Source organism: Pristis pectinata, chromosome 13 (assembly GCF_009764475.1).
Source record: "Pristis pectinata isolate sPriPec2 chromosome 13, sPriPec2.1.pri, whole genome shotgun sequence".
Taxonomy (NCBI): domain Eukaryota; kingdom Metazoa; phylum Chordata; class Chondrichthyes; order Rhinopristiformes; family Pristidae; genus Pristis; species Pristis pectinata.
This window is the reverse complement of record NC_067417.1, coordinates 25,039,056-25,058,556: the sequence shown is the minus strand read 5'-3', so window position 1 is coordinate 25,058,556 and position 19,501 is coordinate 25,039,056. Positions and strand designations below refer to the sequence as shown.

The 19,501-nt window shown below is 38.4% G+C and overlaps 1 protein-coding gene across 2 annotated transcripts in view; it reads left to right on the top strand.

Moving 5' to 3' along the window:
* The window catches only part of jph3b (junctophilin 3b), a 95,634-nt gene that overhangs the window by 58,789 nt on the left and 17,344 nt on the right, over positions 1-19,501 (top strand). For both annotated transcript variants that reach the window (XR_007957358.1, XM_052028514.1), the window contains exon 3: positions 12,883-13,007. Coding sequence is in view for 1 of the 2 variants with exons in the window: in XM_052028514.1 (XP_051884474.1) it covers positions 12,883-13,007 (125 nt within the window). In the remaining variant the exon portion in view is untranslated. The remainder of the gene's footprint in view (positions 1-12,882; positions 13,008-19,501) is intronic.

The window sequence follows — 19,501 nt, the reverse complement described above, 5'->3', positions numbered from 1 at the left end:
AAATAAACTTTATTGTAAATGTTGATTAAAAAGTACAATAAGAAGCCATGTATTTCTTTTACTTGAACAACAGTCTTTAGGAATATACAGAAGGATTAATCAAACCACATTATGGAAACAGATTAGCATTACAGTGCAAGAATATTGATAACACAATTAAAAAGTAAAGTTTGTTCACAAAGTGTGCAGCTTTTGGAGCAGGATCTAGATATTGTTGAACCAACACTTTACCCAATGGCTTGACTGTACACTAGCTATTGAACCCTTTCTTACCACATGCTGTACAGCTTATTTTCAAGCATTAGTTACCCATCCATGTGGTATGAATTTACTTTTTCTCAGCTTTCCTCAGTTCTTACCATATAGTACTTTACAGAACTGAAATTCAGGTACCTTGCATTCTTCTTGCAGAGACAGCTAATAATACAAGGGTATATTGCCAGCAGCATATTCAAAAGCTACAAGCATGATTCCTTTGCAAGACTGCTCTCTACATCCTGAGAACCATAGTCACATTAGTTTGTAATCCAGCACTTAAAGGCAAAAGGTAATTCGTGAAAGTAACCAGTAGTACTTCAGCCCCTTGTTCTGGGGTGTTAACTGACTCTGCGATCATGTGAAGTTACATGGAACTGTAGTCACGTGGAACAGTGTGTTGTGTTGATTTAAAAGTGCACCGTTAAAAAAAATACTGGTGCACATCTGCCCTGGTGGGGTGGGGTGGGATGGAATGGGGGTTGGGGGATGGTGAATAGGTGGGTGGCAGCAGGCTTTTCAGGCTACAGTGACCCAGAGTTCATTCTGAAGCCCTTGGAGACTATGCTTCAAATCTGGACACTTCTCAAGTGTGGCTATTATTCAGAAATCTCTTACAGCTTAATGCTTAATAGATTGGGAGTGCAATCATTTAGTGTAATTGAGGAGAATTCCCTGGTGGCTAATGGAAAATGACCAATAATTAACATTGCACTGCAGCTAACAGCATACTGAACAGGCATATAAAGGACATAGAAATCCAGTTACATATGTGCCTTTTCATGAGATTTTGTGTAAACATTATTTTATTATTATCAAGCTGACAACAATATTTCATGGAATTTAATATTTTTTCAAAATGTTTTTCTCTCGCAGTTTCTCTGGGCAACTGTCTGTACCATTCAATTTGTGTTGCATATTCATTAATATATGAAGAGTGTAGATTTTACCTGGACTCAATCCTGTTCTACCTCTCCATCTACAGCACTAAATCTGATGCTGTTGCATCTTCCCATCCTCCCTATATTTTCATGTGGATTTGGTTCACCTGTGTTGATACATTGATTACTAATGGTGCAGATGTGAAACTATCATTTTAGTTGAGGAACTGACATCCAGATATTTTGCAGAATGCTTCAAGACTAAACAATCTGTACTGCTGCCTGAGTCATGATGATCTAGAGGAATTGACTGATTGGTGCTGCAGCCAGCTGTAACAATTACCTCATTGTATTTTTAAGCATGTAACTTGTTTACACACGAAGGCTGAAACATGCTTGAATAATAATGAAGCAAATAGAGGACTTGAACATTATGAAAAGGCTCATTTGGATTGATCTGTTCAGAGTGCATCACTTGAGAGAAAATCCAGAACAAAACCTCATTGATAAAAGATGGCCACTAACAAATCAAGTGAATAATTAAGAATTTCTTTGCCCAGAAAGGGAAACTTTCTGTATAGTGTAGATAGTGTAGGTGAAAAAGATTTAAGGAGAGGCTTTGTAAATACATAAGGGAGAGAGAATAGAGTAGTTGGGGACAGGGTGTTCCAGTGTAATTAGTGAGATGAGTCTTCTGTATAAACATTGGCATGGACCAATTGGACCTAAAATTCTGGTCATATAAATTCTATGTATATACCACTAAGCCTGTCTTTCCTAAATATTTAACAAAATAGCTAACTATTTTATAATTTAATTTCAGTATGATCAATGAATGAGAATATAACAGTTAAATTCTTGCCCCAATTTTAATTATTTCCATTGGGTGGTTGTGGTTAAAATAATGGGTGTTTGTTATTCCCATCTTCCCTATGAATACCCAGATGAAGGTGCACTTCTGACCAGGATATCCATGTGCAGAAAGTGGGGTCCTGTTTTCAATGTTTGGAGAAGTTAAGACACAATGTCTAACATCAAACAAATACTTTAGCACCTTCATCAGGGTGCACTGTCATGGAATAGAGGTAGCCCAAGCAAAGAATTTTAAAGTTTCTCAAGTATTTGTGGAGTAGAAGGGGCAGGAATATTGCTAAGGGCTTAGCAAGGAGGCTAAACTGGCAGCTGCAATCTTCCAATGCCTGCCATCAGGAGATGCAGGCTTCTTTATTGAAATGGACTCCTGTGCAGTGGGTGAGTACTAATTCCTCCACTTGGAGAACTATTTACTATTTTTATTGTTAAAGCTATTCATTGGCTTTTATAAAGGATGATGCTTTCAGTTTCTCTAGTTCAGAAGGAAGTAGATAATCCATGTTATCTGAAATGGTTGAATTCATTGAGTCCAGCTGAAAGAAGACATGCTGTACTTTGAGCAGAGGCTGAAAAGTGGGAGTGTATTATAGACTATTTTACATTAAGGTGAGGTGCATCTCACTGAATACTAACTGATCTATGCCATGGATCCTGCTCAGTGTTCTGCATGAGTTGGATATTAGGTAATTATGATCAAGGAATCTAAGGGAGAAGAGGAACGTCAATACAGGGGTATTGATATTACAATAATTGTACCGATGTTTGAAGGGGAATAGGTTGGCAGAGTGGGCTTTTCTAAGTCAGTGGTTACAGTGATTCTGACCTCCATAGACAACTCTACCTATGGAGGTCAGAATCACTGTAACCCTGATGTTCTGAACTTCTGGATCACTCCAAACAGTGGTAACTGATCTGTGTCATAAAGTTCAACTTTATCTCCTGTTGTAGAAAAGGAGACAATCAGGCTCCGATCAAGGATTTGTGAGGATTGCAAGTTTCTGTCCACTCCTTGACCTTCACAGCTGAGTACAGTGTAATGATTACTGCAGGAGCACCAGACAACTAGTGGACAAAGTCATTTGGGCCCTCAGAATTCAGCTGTCTGTACCACAATGAAGGTACCTTGCTGTAATTCCCAGAGAGGGTTGCCTATTTTGCCTTTGTTCGTTGCCTCATACACAACCTTGCCATCAGTCTTTGCCTTTGAGAGGAGCTGGGGGAAAAATAGGAGGTGGGTGGAAAGATGGAAGAGGAGGAAGAGAGAGGAGGAGGATGAGGGATGGAAGGGAGGAGGTAGCAGGACTGATATATGTTGTTTCAATAACTGTTTTTTAAATGTCACTTTAAGACTCAAATCCATGGCTTACATTGTGTTTACTTTCAGACTACAGGCCCATGTGATGCCAAGTGATATGTTATGTGCTACAATAAGGAATGTTGTGCACCAGTGTATGAAAGGGTCCAATAAGTACAAATAGTGTGCTTGTGCCTAGAACACTACAGATCCATATTCATTCTTGCAATAATATAACATTACTGATTTTTTTTCTGCCAGTTTTCCTAAAACTTTTAACTCGGGTGATTTATTTTGAAACCAAATAAATTCTAATATTACATGTTATGCCTCTTACAGCACCATTCACAATAATGTTGTGGTATGTTTTGCTTATATTTTTGTGGACTTGAACGTAATCATTTCTCTTTCTGATGAGTTGGTGTATTGTGTTGGTGATGTGGTGCCTGTTACTTCTGTTGTAGTGTGACATTTGATATTGCTGCTGATATGTTGTTTTATCAGTTCTGGTGCAGCTGAGAGATGGATTCGGTTCCATTTCACCCACTGGCCCATCTCATTGATGGTATCAAGTCTATTGATAGCTTGGAATTCACTGAAGTTTTCAGAACTGGATCCTGTCCATGCACAGCTTGTTCTCTCAACAACTTGGGCAATGATTTTATGTGGTTTTTGTTTTGTGATTTCCTTTGACTTGAGTTTTTGTCTTCTGCAGAGGATACATTTTGCTCGGCAAACTTGTCTTGTACTTTCTGTCATGCGTTAGCTCAGCTGGTGATTTCACATTAATCTTAAGTGGTGTAGGTTTGCGTCCTTGTTTTTATGTATTTGATGTGTACACTTGACTGCTTGAAACTGTATCCTCTTGGGTAGCATGAGGGTGAGATTACAAATAAGTGAACCCAAATCACTTTGCAAACTCCCTCAATTGTCTAGTGATGAAGAGGATCCCATTGTCATACATCAGTTTTTCAGGAATTGTCAGAGAAAATTATATCAAAACACGGTGTTTGCCAGAAGTATAGGAATAAAAAGAGGAGATAATGGCAATTGAGGTACCATTTGAAGATCTTCAATCAGGATTTGAACTGCTTTGGTAACTCTGGCTCTCAAGTCTTTCATCCTGATGAATGGGAACTTGCAGAAATTGCCTTCAACTCTGAGGCACCACGTTTGGTTAAGTATGAAGAAATCACCTCCCATGATATGCCATGGCGCAAATAGTATCCCAATTGCCATTATCTCTTTTTTTTCAAAACTTCTGGGTAATTGAGTATAGGAGTTGGAATGTTTTGGTGAGGTTGTATAAGTCATTGGTGAGACCAAATTTAGAATATTGTGTGCAGTTCTGGTCGCCGAACTACAGGAAGGATGTCAGTAAGATTGTAAGAGTGCAGAGGAGATTTACAAGAATGTTGCCGGGTCTGTAGGAGCTGAGTTACAGGGAAAGATTGAGCATGTTAGGACTTTATTCCTTGGAGCGGAGAAAAATGAGGGGAGATATGATAGAATGATAGAGGTTTACAAAATGATGACGGGCAATGACAGAGTTAATGCAAGTAGGCTCTTTCCACGTAGATTAGGAGAGATAAGTACGAGAGGACATGGCTTTAGGGTGAAAGGGGAAAGGTTTAGGGGGAACATTAGAGGGAACTTCTTCACTCAAAGATTGGTGGGAGTGTGGAATGGGCTGCCATCTGATGTAGTAAATGCGGGCTCGCTCTCAAATTTCAAGAGTAAATTGGATAGATACATGGACGAGAGAGGTCTGGAGGGGTATGGGCTGGGGGCAGGTAAATGGGACTAGCAGAATAATGTTTGGGCACAGACTAGAAGGGCCAAATGGCCTGTTTTCTGTGTTGTAGTTTTCTATGGTTCTGTGGTTCTATGGTGTTGATGCCCAGAAGAGGGTGTGGTCGAGCCAATTTAAGGACGCAAATATTGAGCAGAATGGGTGGGAGGAGGAAGAAGGGAGAAGATGGAAAGGATAAGGTGGGGGGAGAGGAGCAGGAAGAGGGAGAATGAGTAAGAAGGGAGAGGGCAGATCAGAATGAGGGAAAGGAGGGGTGGGTTGGAATGTGGATGGGAAGGAAGGGGAAAGAGGAGTACAGCAATTTGTAGGGTGGGAAGCGGATAGGAGAGATAGAGAGTGAGTGGGAGGAAGAAAGTGAGGGGGTGGAGGGTATTGGTATTGGTTTATTATTGTCACTTGTACTGAGGTACAGTGAAAAGCTTGTCTCACAAACTGATTGTACAGGTCAATTCATTACACAGTGCAGTTACATTGAGTCAGTACAGAGTGCATTGATATAGTCCAGGTAAAAACAATAACAGTACAGAGTAAAGAGCAGTGGAGATGGAGCATGAAGAAGAGGATGGAAGGAGGGGTTGAGGAGAGATCGGGAGGAGGAGGGAGGGTCTTAATGCTGAGAGAAGAGGAGGAGAAGGGGAGGGATGAAAAAGTGGAGGGGAACAGGAGGGAAGGGAGAAGGCAGTTTGCAGTTAGGGTTTTTGTGTTTTTGTGGGGGGAGAGAGGTTGTGAGTCTGGAGAGGTAAGAGTTCAGGGGAAGCATACTTGAGGGCGGAGGGAGGAGATTGGGGAAAGATGGAAGGAGGAGAAGAGAGAAGTTGGGAGCAGAGGAGGGATGGATGAACGAGATGAAAAAAGGAAAGCTGGTAGATGACGGTGAAGAGAGGCCCTTTCTGGAAGTGTTGTCAGGGCCAGTATAATTGCCCAACAGTTCAGTTGGGGACCCCAATCCATAGGCCAATGGCCTGGATAGCAAGGTATTAATGGAGGAAATGTCAGGCTGCCCTTATAATACCCACCTTTGCCAAGACCCCAAGCTAAGACATTACCTTCTGACTGACCTACTTCACCAAGTCATTTTGGAATGTCTTATCCCTTCCTTAATAAAACTGGAACATGATTGAATAAAGCAGACCAGCTTCTATTGAAGGACAGAGCATTCTCCAGGCAGCTGTGCACCAGTAACAAAGCTACAGGAAAATAAGGAAGACTTTATTTCTACTGAAGCAGCCAATGTTGAATTGAGAAGTACAACAGATACATAAGCTTCAACAGCAGCAGTGCTCAGTAGGATTTCTTAGCATACACAGGAATCAGAGTCCAGTCATGTGGTTTCAATAAGGATCCTTACAGACAAATTCTGATTAGAATTGTCATACATGGGACCATCCATACAACTGCCTGTTTTAGTAGCAGTCAAGGCAGGAAGACTGTAAGTTTGCTGCTCTCTCAGTTAAATCACTGCAGTGAGAGCAGCTTGTTGTCATAATAGGTGACCAGTTATTAGTCTACAGCAATGAGTCAACAGCAAACTCCTATCTGAAGGACCCGTGAGGCAAGAGACTTTGTAATCAGCTAGTCAGAAACATGACAAATCCATGTTATCACATTGAACACCATTTCAAAATCACAATGCTACACAGAGTAGATTCCCAAAAGCTTGACTATTACGAGTGTAGCAAATGGAAATAATGAAGACTACAAACCACTCCTCGCACTAAGCTATTATTGTAGTCAAACACAAACACAAGCTAGAGAATCCAAATTACTGGTGTCTGTATTATTAGGGCAGAGTACTGAAGAGATAACCAACAAGGGACGCTGCCATTCCATTGAAACATTCTACTTAGCACTTGAGGACTCATCACTGATTTTACTTACATTTAAGTTGACTTTTAACTGGGTCACAAGTTGGCACATAGCCAAATGCAAGCAAATACAGTGCTCTATCCAGTTAGTTATTTGGATTTGTCTCTGGATATCCATGCAATTATTGTCTACACAAGACCTTTAAGCAAACTTCAATTATGGATCATATCCAAGGAAAGGCAGCATGTATTCCCTTTGCCTCTTGAGTGTTATGAGGGAATCTACCACTGACAGAATAAAGGACAGGAAGAAAGCACACAATTTAAGTAACTGACAAAGTTCTAGTGTCCTGAAACTGACAACTTGGCACAAGTGCCAGAAAACTCACTTTACCCCATAACAATTCCATCTCAGTGGTGGAGGGGAATTCATATTGTTGAACCAAAGGACTATCTATGCAAGAAGAATGATTTCCAGCATACTCAATAGATAAATGAACAATAAATGTTATATTGACAAAGACAATTGGAATATGCAAAGCTCCATCTTTCAGGAGCTTCCCTAGTTACTCCACTTACCCTGTTCATTGGTGATGCCAGAATGAATTAAACAAAATATTTTAATGAACATTAATCTCAGATCAGGAACAGCATTAATTATGAATTGATTTTTGACCAAGTACCTTGCGTTTGCCCTACGGGATAATCTTCCAACTGGTATTCCAGCCCTAATATTCGATACTGCTATCATCATCCCTTGATTACAACTAAACTAGTGGCATATGACTTCCTTTCATATGGGTAGTTGCATCTGGTCATGATGAATGTTGATGAGTAGCTTCAGTATTGGAAGGGTGGCTGGCAAATGCAGCGTTTTGGGCTGAGGGGCTGCAGTTACCTGGCTGTTGGGAATGTGGGCAAATCGTCTGAGAACCAGTTTTGGAGAGAAAGGTGCTGACGTTAGGGAGGAGACTGGCCATACAGCAGGGTGTGTGTCTGCTGTAACTCAGGCTGCACAGGTGCCATCAAAACCTCCTGACCTTTACGGACGCAGACAATCAATTCAGACATAGCAGTAATCTGCTCCCTAATGGTAACATCATGCTCCCAGATGTCAGCCCTCTGCTCTTGCAAAGCAGCAATCTGGACCTGGGTGGCAGCAATCCATTCCTGGGTGACATCTTTCAGCTCTTGCAGAACAGCTGTCTGCTCCCAGATGGCAGCAAGCAGAACCCCGTTTGGAGTAGTCTGAGACTCTGCTGAGGCGCAAAGACTTTGCACGGGCTTCACCTGCACCTAAAAGTAAACAGAAAACCTGCTGCATCAGCTGTTGCCTTGCTTTGAGCATCCACAATGCTTGGTACTGGGGTACAAATAATTGACTAATCAGGGAAATCACTTATATCACTAAGTGTACAAGTAACTGACTCAGGGAGGCATAAATAAGATACAAAGAAAACATCTTGAGAACTGTGACAGCAGTCGGTTCAGTCATTTTGTTTTGCCTCATGCTACATGTAATACTTACCTTAAATTACTCATATACTTGAGCACTTTTTTCTGAAAATAATCCTTCTATTGGAACGAATCAATTCCAACAGCCCATTGAAACACTGATTTCATAGGCTAGTTTTGCTGTTAAACCACTTCCTGTTCCCTCATTAGTTATCAAAGCATTTTATATTTATCTTATTTGTTTCGGATCTTGAGATTTTAAGTGTTTTCAGAGGGCTTTGTATTAATAATAGTATTAACAGTTATTCAATATTCAGCCATAAAAACAGAAATTTCTGGAAGGACTCAGCAGGTTAGTCAACATCTATGGAAAGAGGAACACCTGGTCATCATCTGGCCTGTGTATATTCCAGTTCTGACAAAGGGTTTTCGATCTGTTTCATCTTCACAGATGTTGTCTGACCTGCTGAATGCTGCCAATACTTGTCTTTATTTCAGATTTCCAGTACCTGCAGTTTTTGGTTTTTCTTTCAAATCATTGTTGATGATTAATCTGTTTGGTAATGTGTCATGATGTAGTTTATTTTCAGAAAAATAATGAACATTATTCCATAAATTCTTCAGATCATTTTAAAAATATAAAGATCTTTATAAAAATATTATGGAAATAATCTGAATAGATTAGTCAGTATGTATCAAGAAAACTGGAAAAATCAATTCTTTTATTGCATGGCTGGGGATGTTTTTGATATTTATTGTAAATAAGAGCACATTTTTCACTCATAAAGTACAAAAGTACACAGGAACATAAGAAATAGGAACAGGAGTGGGCCAACTGGCTCGTCGAGCCTGCTCCACCATTCATTAAGATCATGGCTGATCTGGCCGTGGACTCAGCTCCACCTACTTCCTTTTCCCCATAACCCTTAATCTCCCTACTATGCAACAATCTATCTAACTGTGTCTTAAATATATTTAATGAGGTAGCCTCTACTGCTTTCCTGGCAGAGAATTCCACAGATTCACCATTCTCCGGGAAAAGCAGTTCCTCCTCATCTCCATCTTAAATCTACTCCCCCGAATCTTGAGGTTATATCCCCTTGTTCTTGTCTCAACTACCAGTGGAAATAACTTCCTTGCCTCTATCTTGTCTATCCCTTTCATAATTTTATGTAAGATTCCCTCTCATTCTTCTGAATTCCAGTGAGTATAATCTCAAGCGGCTCAACCTCTCCACAAAGGCTAACCCCTTCATCTCTGGAATCAACCTGGTGAACCTCCTCTACACCACCTCCAAAGCCAATATATCCTTCCTCAAGGAAGGAGACCAGAACTGCACACAGTACTCCAGGTGCACCCTCACCAGTACCCTGTACAGTTACAGCATAACCTCCCTGCTCTTTAACACAATCCCTCTAGCAATGAAGGCCAACATTCTACTTGCCTTCTTGATAACCTGTTGCACTTGCAAACCAACCTTTTGCAATTCACGCACAAGCACTCCCAAGTCCCTCTACACAACATCTTCTATTTTTTCCTCCGAAGAGGAAGACCTCGCATTTACCAACATTGCACTCCATCTGCCAGACCCTTGCCCACTTACTTAACCTATCTATATCTCTCTGCAGACTTTCCACAACCTCTGTACAATTCGCTTTTCCACTCAATTTAGTGTCATCAGGAAACTTAGATACACTACATGGTACAATTTTTAAAAAAATGGCTATAACATATTTGAGAGCAAGTTTTACTCCTTGAATGGAGTAAAGGAGATGCAATATTCTACAAGAGTTACCACAAATTGAAGCTGATGGTTCATTGTTTTCTCCTCAGCTTCTTCTGATTACTAAGCAAGCATTAATGATTTATGGTAAAATAATGAGCACTGAAGTTTAAGCTGGTATTTATTACCAATTCCATTAAAGTTGGTAATTAAATAAAAAGCAACATTGTGATGACATCACCGTCTCATGTGATGACTTTAAGATAAAGGAACAGTTTTCTTTCAATAAACTCTGATTAATTAAGTTGTTGAATGTTCAAAATTAATTTGAACATTCAAACAACATACTCCCTGCAAAAAAAATTAGATTCTTCTCATTATTCATTTTTACAACTCAATATTTTATCCTAATGGCTTTTAATGACATAGTAAACACATTAATAACAACTTCAAATAAAGATCTAAGAAGAACTTAATTCCAATTCATTTCACTTGGGATACAAACAACAACCTGCATTTCTCTCATCGTTAGAGCAGCAAATGACAATAGGCACTTCACAATGGAAGAAAAGTGGGAACATGCCAAGCCATGATGGGAATGCTTTTCAAAAAATTGACATGTAGATTTTTAAGAGGTGGAAAGTGAGGAGGTGAAGAAGTTTAGGAAGATCATCCTCAAGGTTAAGGTGAAGAAAGCAGTACCAACCTTCACAGGACAAAGGAAACAAGTAGGAAAAAGCAAAAGGGCTAAAGTCAGAGAACCAGAGAGAGATTTAAGGCTCGAGAGGTTGGAACTTAGCCGTGGGAAGATTTTTAAATATTGATGAGGAATTTAAATTGAGTGTGCTGGTGGAGAGTGAGCTAACATAGATCACTGGGGCCTAGGCATAATGAATGACTGCAACTAGACTAGATATAGAAAGCTTCACTTTTTGACAAACTGAACTTTCTAGCATATTTGGGAAACTGAATTTTAGCAAACAACAGGTGTGTATGGAAGGAGGAGAAAGAAGGTTGACAAGGATGGAATCAGTGTAATCAAACCTGGAATAGAGGTTTTTGTAGTGCAGGGTTAAGGTGGTGTGTTGTGGAAAAATGACAAGGCAGTCTTGGTGATCAATGATATAAAGAGGTTTGAAGCTCAGTTGTACATTAAAGAGTTTGCCAAGGTTTTGCATGTCCTGCTACAACCAGAGCCAGTGGTTAGGGTGGGTTTAGGGTGAGTTTTGGATAGGTGGATGAGATGGTCGTGGTGGGGATGAAATCAATACCAGTGCTATGCAGTTTAGCTAATGCAAACTGGCAATGGCTACTGACCATCTGATTTTCAGTTGAAGGAAACTTCTGTGATGATGCCAAATGGTCAACCTAACAGTAGGAAATACAATGTCTCCTTTTAGGAAGTCCAAATTGTACAAATGTGACACCAATCAGCAAGGTTGCTCTGTGTGGGAAAACAGATGGATTCTTACCAGACTAAATACTTTCCTCATAAAGAAAGGCTTTTGTAATATTATTATCTGCCTTCCTTTTGAGTAATATAGTTGGAAATTGGTGCTACATCTCACTCATAAATAAAACTAAAAGTCAGAGTAATTGAAGTTTTTATTGGCTTTAAAGCATGAGGGTAGTAAATTTCCAGCACAGTCATGGATCACTTTGTCAAGTATATGTTGAGACAAAAAAAAACTTCCATTATTTGAACATCTCAGGCATACACCCATTAGAGGCAATACTTAAGACTACCTTACTTTTAACTTTGAACTAATCTGATATCAAACAGTTAAGTGTCAACTTCTTCTCTTTCTTGACCGGTTAAAAAAGTACCTGAGGAGTTTTACTGTCAGGCTATTCTGTTTATGTCGAAATAAAAGTAGACAATGCTGCAAAACACAGTAGTTCAGTCAACAACCTTAAAGGGTGGTACAGTCATGCAGTGGTTAGTGCTTTTGCCTCTAAACTCCAGATACTGGGACTTGATCCTGACTTTAACTGTGACTTTGTGGAGTCTTCTGGATCTGCTTAGGTGCTCCATTTTCCTTCCATGTACCAAACATGTGGTGGTTGGTACATTAATTGGCTGCTGTAAATTGGCCCATGTATAGATGGGTGGCAGGAGGGGAGTTGATGGGAATGCAGGAGGAGAAATAGGATTAGTGCAGATGAGCACTTAATGATTGATGGTGACGAGGTGGGCCAAAAGACCTGATTCCTTTCTATGTGACCTAGGCAGGGGCCCTTAATCTGTCCTGATGTAAAATATGTGCTTGGAAAATATGTGTTTTTGTATGTAGTTTATATTTACAACTGTTATGATTGTTTCCTTTTATTGGTTAAAAGTTTGTTATTGTCAAATAAAGATTTTCGATGAAAGTAAAAGAGAAATGAATGGAGAAAAAAAAGCAAAATCAAACATTCATTCCATCAACAATTGTGTGTGTAATTATAGTACAGTAAGATAAACTTGAACATTGGAATTAGATATAAAATTGGTGGTCTTGTAACAAAGGAGGCAGATGTTGGTGATCCAACTTTTAATGTTTAGGAAAAGTAAACTAATAAGGGGTTTATTCTTTCAAGGGCTGAATGGCCCAGCTCTTTGTATTTTGGATAGAATTGGGAGGAATGATAACCAAATGTGTAATTTATTAGCAGTACTGTCCTACATTCAATATGGGGAATGAATGTTATAGACTTGTCACAATTGTGCTGTAATTTTTACAAATTGTTGGGTGTGTTTGTCATGGCTGTAAAAGATCTTTAACTCTTCCTATTCCTTACAGGACATCTCATGCCAGGTCAAAATCAGATGTGGCTGATACAGCTGCTCAAAAAGCTCAGGACGAGGCGCAGCTTGCCAGGATCACTGCCAAAGAGTTCTCACCATCCACCCAACAACCAGGCAATGGTCAGTATGTTAATGATGCTTAGCTTAACCAATGGTCTGTTAGCAATTTGCTAGGGCAATCAGAATGGATGTCAAGTTGACACAATCTGTTTCAAACAATGTGAATCTTGGCGCTGGAAGGTTGGTTCAGTAACTTAGGTAAGTTTTTGTGAATAGTGTCAAGAAAGTTATATGGTACGATACTGCAGCATATGGGAAGCCTGGTTTAACACTTTATCAAAAGAACAGCTTGATTTTGTAATAACATTACACTCCCCAGAGGAGGTAATATTCACTCTTCGTTCAAGATATTTACATTCTGAAAAGAAGCCCACAATAATATGAATTCATTTGTTAATCTTTAGTTGAAAATTGCAGGTCTTTAGAAGAAATGTGGAAAAAAATCTTTACACCATAAATAAAAGAATGTTAGCTGTGCCTTTTCTATAGCAATCTCTTTCCTATGTCAGGAGGTTCAAATCCTATTCAGAGACTTAAGTTCAAAAAATTGAATTAAGAATTCAGTTCTGAGGGACTGCTACACTGTCAGTGGTGCCATCTTTCAAATGAAGTATCAAAGCAAGGCCTCACCTTCTTTCAGATGGACAAAGATGTTGCCATAGCATTATTCGAAAGAAGACCAGGTGAGTTTATCCTCAGTGTCCTGGTCAATGTTTATTTCTCAACCAGTATTCGCAAAAGCAGATTATCTGGTCAATATCACCTTGCTATTTCCGGGACCTTATAGTGCATTAACTGGCTGTACCTTTCCTATATTATAGTGTTTAACACACTTTTTTTGGCTGTAAAATGTTTTGGAATGTACCATAAAAATGTGAAGGGTGTTACATAAATGCAATACTCAACGAGTTTTTACCTTTTGCACATTTTACGTTGCTGTCACTATCCAGTGAAGTCAACCTTTGGAGAAGTGATTGTTTATTGCTAGAACATTATCATTTATTGGGGAGTTAAATACAAAAGTCTAGTGGTTATGCTTCAGTGACATGGGACATTGATGAGATCACGCAGTGTGCTGTGTACAATATTGGTCTCCTTATTTATGCATTAGAAACATTGCAGCGGAGGTTTGCTCCACTAATATCTGGAATGGGCAGGTTGCATTAGACAGGCTCGGCTTGTAGCCACTGGAGGTCACAAGAGTGAGTAGTAACTTGATTGAAACGTAAAAGAACCTGAGGGTCTTGACCAAATGGATGTGGATAGGATGTTCCCCCTTGTAGGCAAATGTAGAACTAGGGGTCACTGTTTAAAAATAGAATATAGAACAGTACAGCATAGGAACAGGCCTTTCGGCCCATGATGTTGTGCCGAACTAATTAAGCTAATGATACCTGATTAAACTAATCCCTCTGCCTGCACCTGGTCCATATCCCTCCATTCTCTGCAATATTCACGTGCCTATCTAAGAGCCAGTTAAACGCCTCTATCGTATCTGCCTTCACAACCACCCCGGCAGCGCATTCCAGGCACCCACCACTCTGTGCAAAAAAAAACATGTCTTGCACACCTCCTTTGAACTTTCTCCTCTCACCTTAAACCTATACCCTCTAGTATTAGACATTTTGACCCTGGGGAAAAAGATACTAGCTGTCTACTCTATCTATGCCTCTCAGAATTTTAAAAACTTCTATCCGGTCTCCCCTCAGCCCGCTCTGGAGAAAACAACCTTAGTTTGTCCAACCTCTCCTTATAGCACATGCCCTCTGATCCAGGTATCAGAATATGTGGGTAATAGAAGCAGAAGTATCGAATTGGGAAGTTCAGAGCATCTTTCCCAACAGATTTTGCTAAAGTGAATAAAGTATTAATCTTTTACCAGTCTGGGTGAACCTCTTCTACACCCTCTCTAAAGCCTCCACATCCTTCCTATAATGGGGCGAACAGATTGAATTCAATACTTCAGATGCGGCCTAACCTGAGTTTTATAAAGCTGCAACATAACTTCCTGACTCTTGAACTCAATGCCTCGGCTAATAAAGGCAAGCATGTCATGCGCCTTCTATATCACCCTATCAACTCGTTGGGCCACCTTCAGGGAGCTATGGACCTAGACCCCAAGATCCCTCTGTACATCAACGCTATTAAGGGTCCTGCTATTAACTGTGTACCTTCTCTCCACATTTGATCTCCCAAAGTGCAACACCTCACACTATCCCAGCTTAAACTCCATCTGACTTTTCTCTGCCCATATCTGCAACTGATCTATATCCAGATGTATCCTTTGACAATCTTCTACACTATCCACGACACCACCAATCTTTGCGTCATCTGCAAACTTACTAACCCACCCATCCAAGTTTCCATCCAAGTTATTTGTATGCATCACAAATAGCAGAGGTCCCAGTACAGATCCCTGTGGAACACCACTAGTCTTGGACCGCCAGCCAGAATAAGACCCATTGACCTTCTGCCTTCTATGGACAAGCCAATTCTGAACCCAAGTGGCCAAGTCACCATGGATCCCAGACAGAGAGAAGTCAAAATATTTTCTCTGAGGGTTGTGAGTCTTTTCCTCAAAGGGCAGTGGAAAAAGTTTTTTTTTAAATTTTTGAAGCTGAGGTAGATAGATTAATAAACAAGGAGACAGACAATTATGATGGGTAGATACAAATGTGAGTTGAGGTAACAATCAAGTCAGCCATAGTCCTAATGAATGGAGGAGCAGGCTTAAGGGTCAGAGTGGTCGACTCCTGTTCCTAATTTGTGTTATAAAAATGCAAATGTTGGGAACCTAAAAAAAAGTACTTGGGATGTCAGTTAGTGTCTGCAAATGCTGAAATAGATTAATGTTCTAGTTTGATGACAGACCTGCTGAGTGTTTCCAGTATTTTTGGTGTTTAATTTTGGAAGTGTAGTCAATTACTTTTTCACAACTAGTTAAATCATAATTAAGTATCATATCCAACCCACAAGCTATTTTACATTACTTGGAATCCTTGAACCATATCATTTCTGTTCTCATCCACTTCTGTATCTTCAATTTTTCTTCCTCTATTTATTTTCTTTCAGTTTTTTCATTCTGTTTTTGTCATCCCTTTCTTTCCTCTTGTTTTCTTATTCCTTTCTTGACAAAGGGACTTGGGTATTTACTGGAAAATTGCAGGATTTTAACATGTTCATGGTCCTAATTAGCATAATAAAAGTGGCCAAGATGGACATGTTTGTGGAGCTGAATGGATCTCTTAAGCAGTTAATAAGACATCAATAAACTGTCATGGTGTACTTTAGCTTTGGGTAAATTTTAAACTTAAATCACCCCAAACTAAAAAGATGTTTTAATTAAGTGTCCACATTTATTACATTTCTGATTTTTTTCCGTAATTCTTCCCTCATCTTTATATGCCTTTGTGTTTTCTAATTAACAGAGCACAGAACATGTGGCTAATAGAAGCAGAAGAATAGAAATGGGAAGTTTAGAGCATCTTTCCTAAAAGATTTTGCTGAAGTGAATAAAGTATTAATCTTTCAAAACAACCTAAGTTTATTGGTTAATGGGTTAATGTAATGGGATAATTCAAGAGGGCCAAGTGGCTTTTTCAGTCCTAACTTTATTTCTTTATATATCAAAGTTATAGGAATCGTTTTGTGTGTGGACAAAACAGAGCAGAGTTTTGTGTTGCTTTCCTGATGCAATGTCCAGTTTGGTTCTTGAGATATCCTGTGTAAATTAAGTCTACTAGAAATATTCAGCCATATCTCAGTTACAAACAGGAATCAAGTTAGTAGCTGTTTAGACAATGTTTGAATTTTGCTTCATTGCATATATATTTAACAGGTCACAGATTGAACTATTACTATTATTTTGTTTATCAGTGAAGTATTAATGAAACTGTTGATGCAGCCTACAAAAACAGAATACATAATCTTCAAGTCATACTGATGCAATATTTACTACATTGTTGCATTACCTGGGCTAATACATGTCAATTGTTTCCAAAATTAGAATCCATAGTTAGTAAAGTTACTCCATTTCAGTTTATTCAACAAAGGAATTGGTAGAATTTATGCTTTGATAACATGAATACAAAACAAAACAACTCTGTAATCCAGTAACAATTTAATTACTATATTAAAAAAGCTCCATCTTCTTGTTCAATGCAAGAATTCAAGCCCCTAAGTCACTTCTTATGTGATCTTTTGTCAAATATTTCACAGCTTTATTTCCTCTAAGTTCTATTTAGCATGAGTCACATACTTATGCATTTACAATATTCTTCTTTTGTTTCTTACAAATTCCCTTATTAATAACATTTTCCACACATTTCTGTTATCAACCTAAATTATTAACAGATCTTCTTTGACATTCATGAACATGAATTCTAACATGAACTTTAACATAAATTCTTCTTTGACATTCTATGAACACATTCTTAAGATATTCTCAAGTTTGCAAATAGATAGACTGAAATTTCTTGAGAAATGCCAGCAGTTCTGTAAATGTCAGGAAGGTGCTGTCTGGTTCAAAGCAGCTTTGCTAAAAAAATGCAAGAAATAGTTGTTGGCTGTAAGGCCATTTGAGTTTGCTGTGGCCTACATTTTTGTAGACTGCATCAATGGTTTTATTAGTACTTCATTGGTAATTAAATGGTTGAGATAAAAACATACTAATTTCAGTCTTGGATATATTTAATAACTCAGCATCACAGTTCTCAGAGACAGAAAATTCCAAAGTTTCACAACCCTTTGAGAGAAGAAGTTCCTCATTCCAATCTAAAACGACTTGCCCTTATCCAAAGGCTATGTCCCCTAGTTCTACATTCACTCCCACAGAGAAAACATCCTCTCAGCCTCTGCCCATGTCAAGTCCCCTTGGGGTCTTATGTGTTTCAGTAAGATCACCTGCCATTCTCTTTCTCTCATCTTTCATGAAATTGCTGTATGAAGATCTATTCAAGGCACATTTTGTCAATAGGTAAACACCAATGCCCAGAAACCCCAAGACATTATTTATAGGTTGCCACCTTCAAAACTTTCTGACCAATTGTAAATTACTCCCTACATTTCAATTCATCATTAGAAGCAATATTTGAATAACCTGATCCATAAAACATTTTTTTCTGAAGTTGGAATTCCCACTTTAACTCTACAGGCTCCCATGGCAAACAAAGGGAACCCCTGTTGAAAGCTAGCACTTATACGTTGGTATTACTTGGGATGGTCCTGTTATTATTGATCAGTTGACCAAATGCAAATTCACATTTGAACTTTTACTCATCATTATCCTTTTACTGTTGAGATATTTAACAATGCTTAAGGAATACTTTAACCTCCATTATTAGTGGCATCATCCAAATGTTTAAAGAGAACATTAATCATGTCATGCTGGGTTTATTACAGCTTTTTTCTATGTGTACACGAATTAAATATTAGCATACTTGATCTTACCAAATTGAACTTGTGACATAATGTAAGTCTGCCAGCTAGTGATAACTCTTGAAATATCACTGATAATTAAATGGAACAAATAAGGCCCAACTACCATTTCTTTTATATACATTTGTTATTCTCCTTTAAACACTAACATAGGTACTATCAAAAGAGCACTGGCATTTTTTCAAGGTTTATGACATAAATTGCAATGTTGCACCACCGAGTATATTACAACAAAAATGATTCATAGCTTTTCTGGACTGTCTTCTTTCTTAATCAAATAAAGGTTCACCAAAAATATTTTCAAATAATTAATGTCTTTTCATAGCATACATAATGCAAACAAGAAATCCGAATAATAGAATTACAAAGTAAAACAAATCTTTAAGGATGTGTGAAATCTTAACCCGGCAAAAAAAAATTAAACAATAGTTTAAAACCTTTTCAAAGCTTGCAACCCAAAACAGAATAAAAAAAACACCCACAGCCTTAATATTCTATTGTGAAACTTATACAAATCTAAGCTGGAGAGCTGTGCTTTATCCTTGGTTACTGAATTCAAATCACTCTTTTTCTAGGTGTCTGACACCTCAAAAGTAAACCTGTGACATTTTAATATAATAATTCAGCACTCATAATTTAAAAGGTTCCATTTTTGAAGATGGTGTATAATCAACTTTCATTACAATCACATGTGTAAGCTAAGAATTCCAGTCATCCATAGCATCTATTTTCCAAATAATTACTCTAAAATATAGTTACAACTTTATAAAATCCCATTAATGAGATGATCCAATACATTAATCCTAGCACTGACAATCATGCTCTGCACAATTAGAAGAATATAAAAGGTAAGCTACATTACAGGAATTGAAGAAAAATTGAACAATTTTAATGTGAGTAGCATCTAAATACTAAGACATTTCATTATTAATAGTAAAACCACCTAAAATAATACCTTCCCAAACTAGAGAGTATCAGGTTCCATCAAACTATATGCAAATTTATTCCATTGTGATAATGTAGTGATATTATTTTCCCAGTCTAAATTTAAAACAATTCGTAATAGTCACAATACCTATTTACCCAAACCAAAGTTAAACTGTTTCCTCACTGTCTTG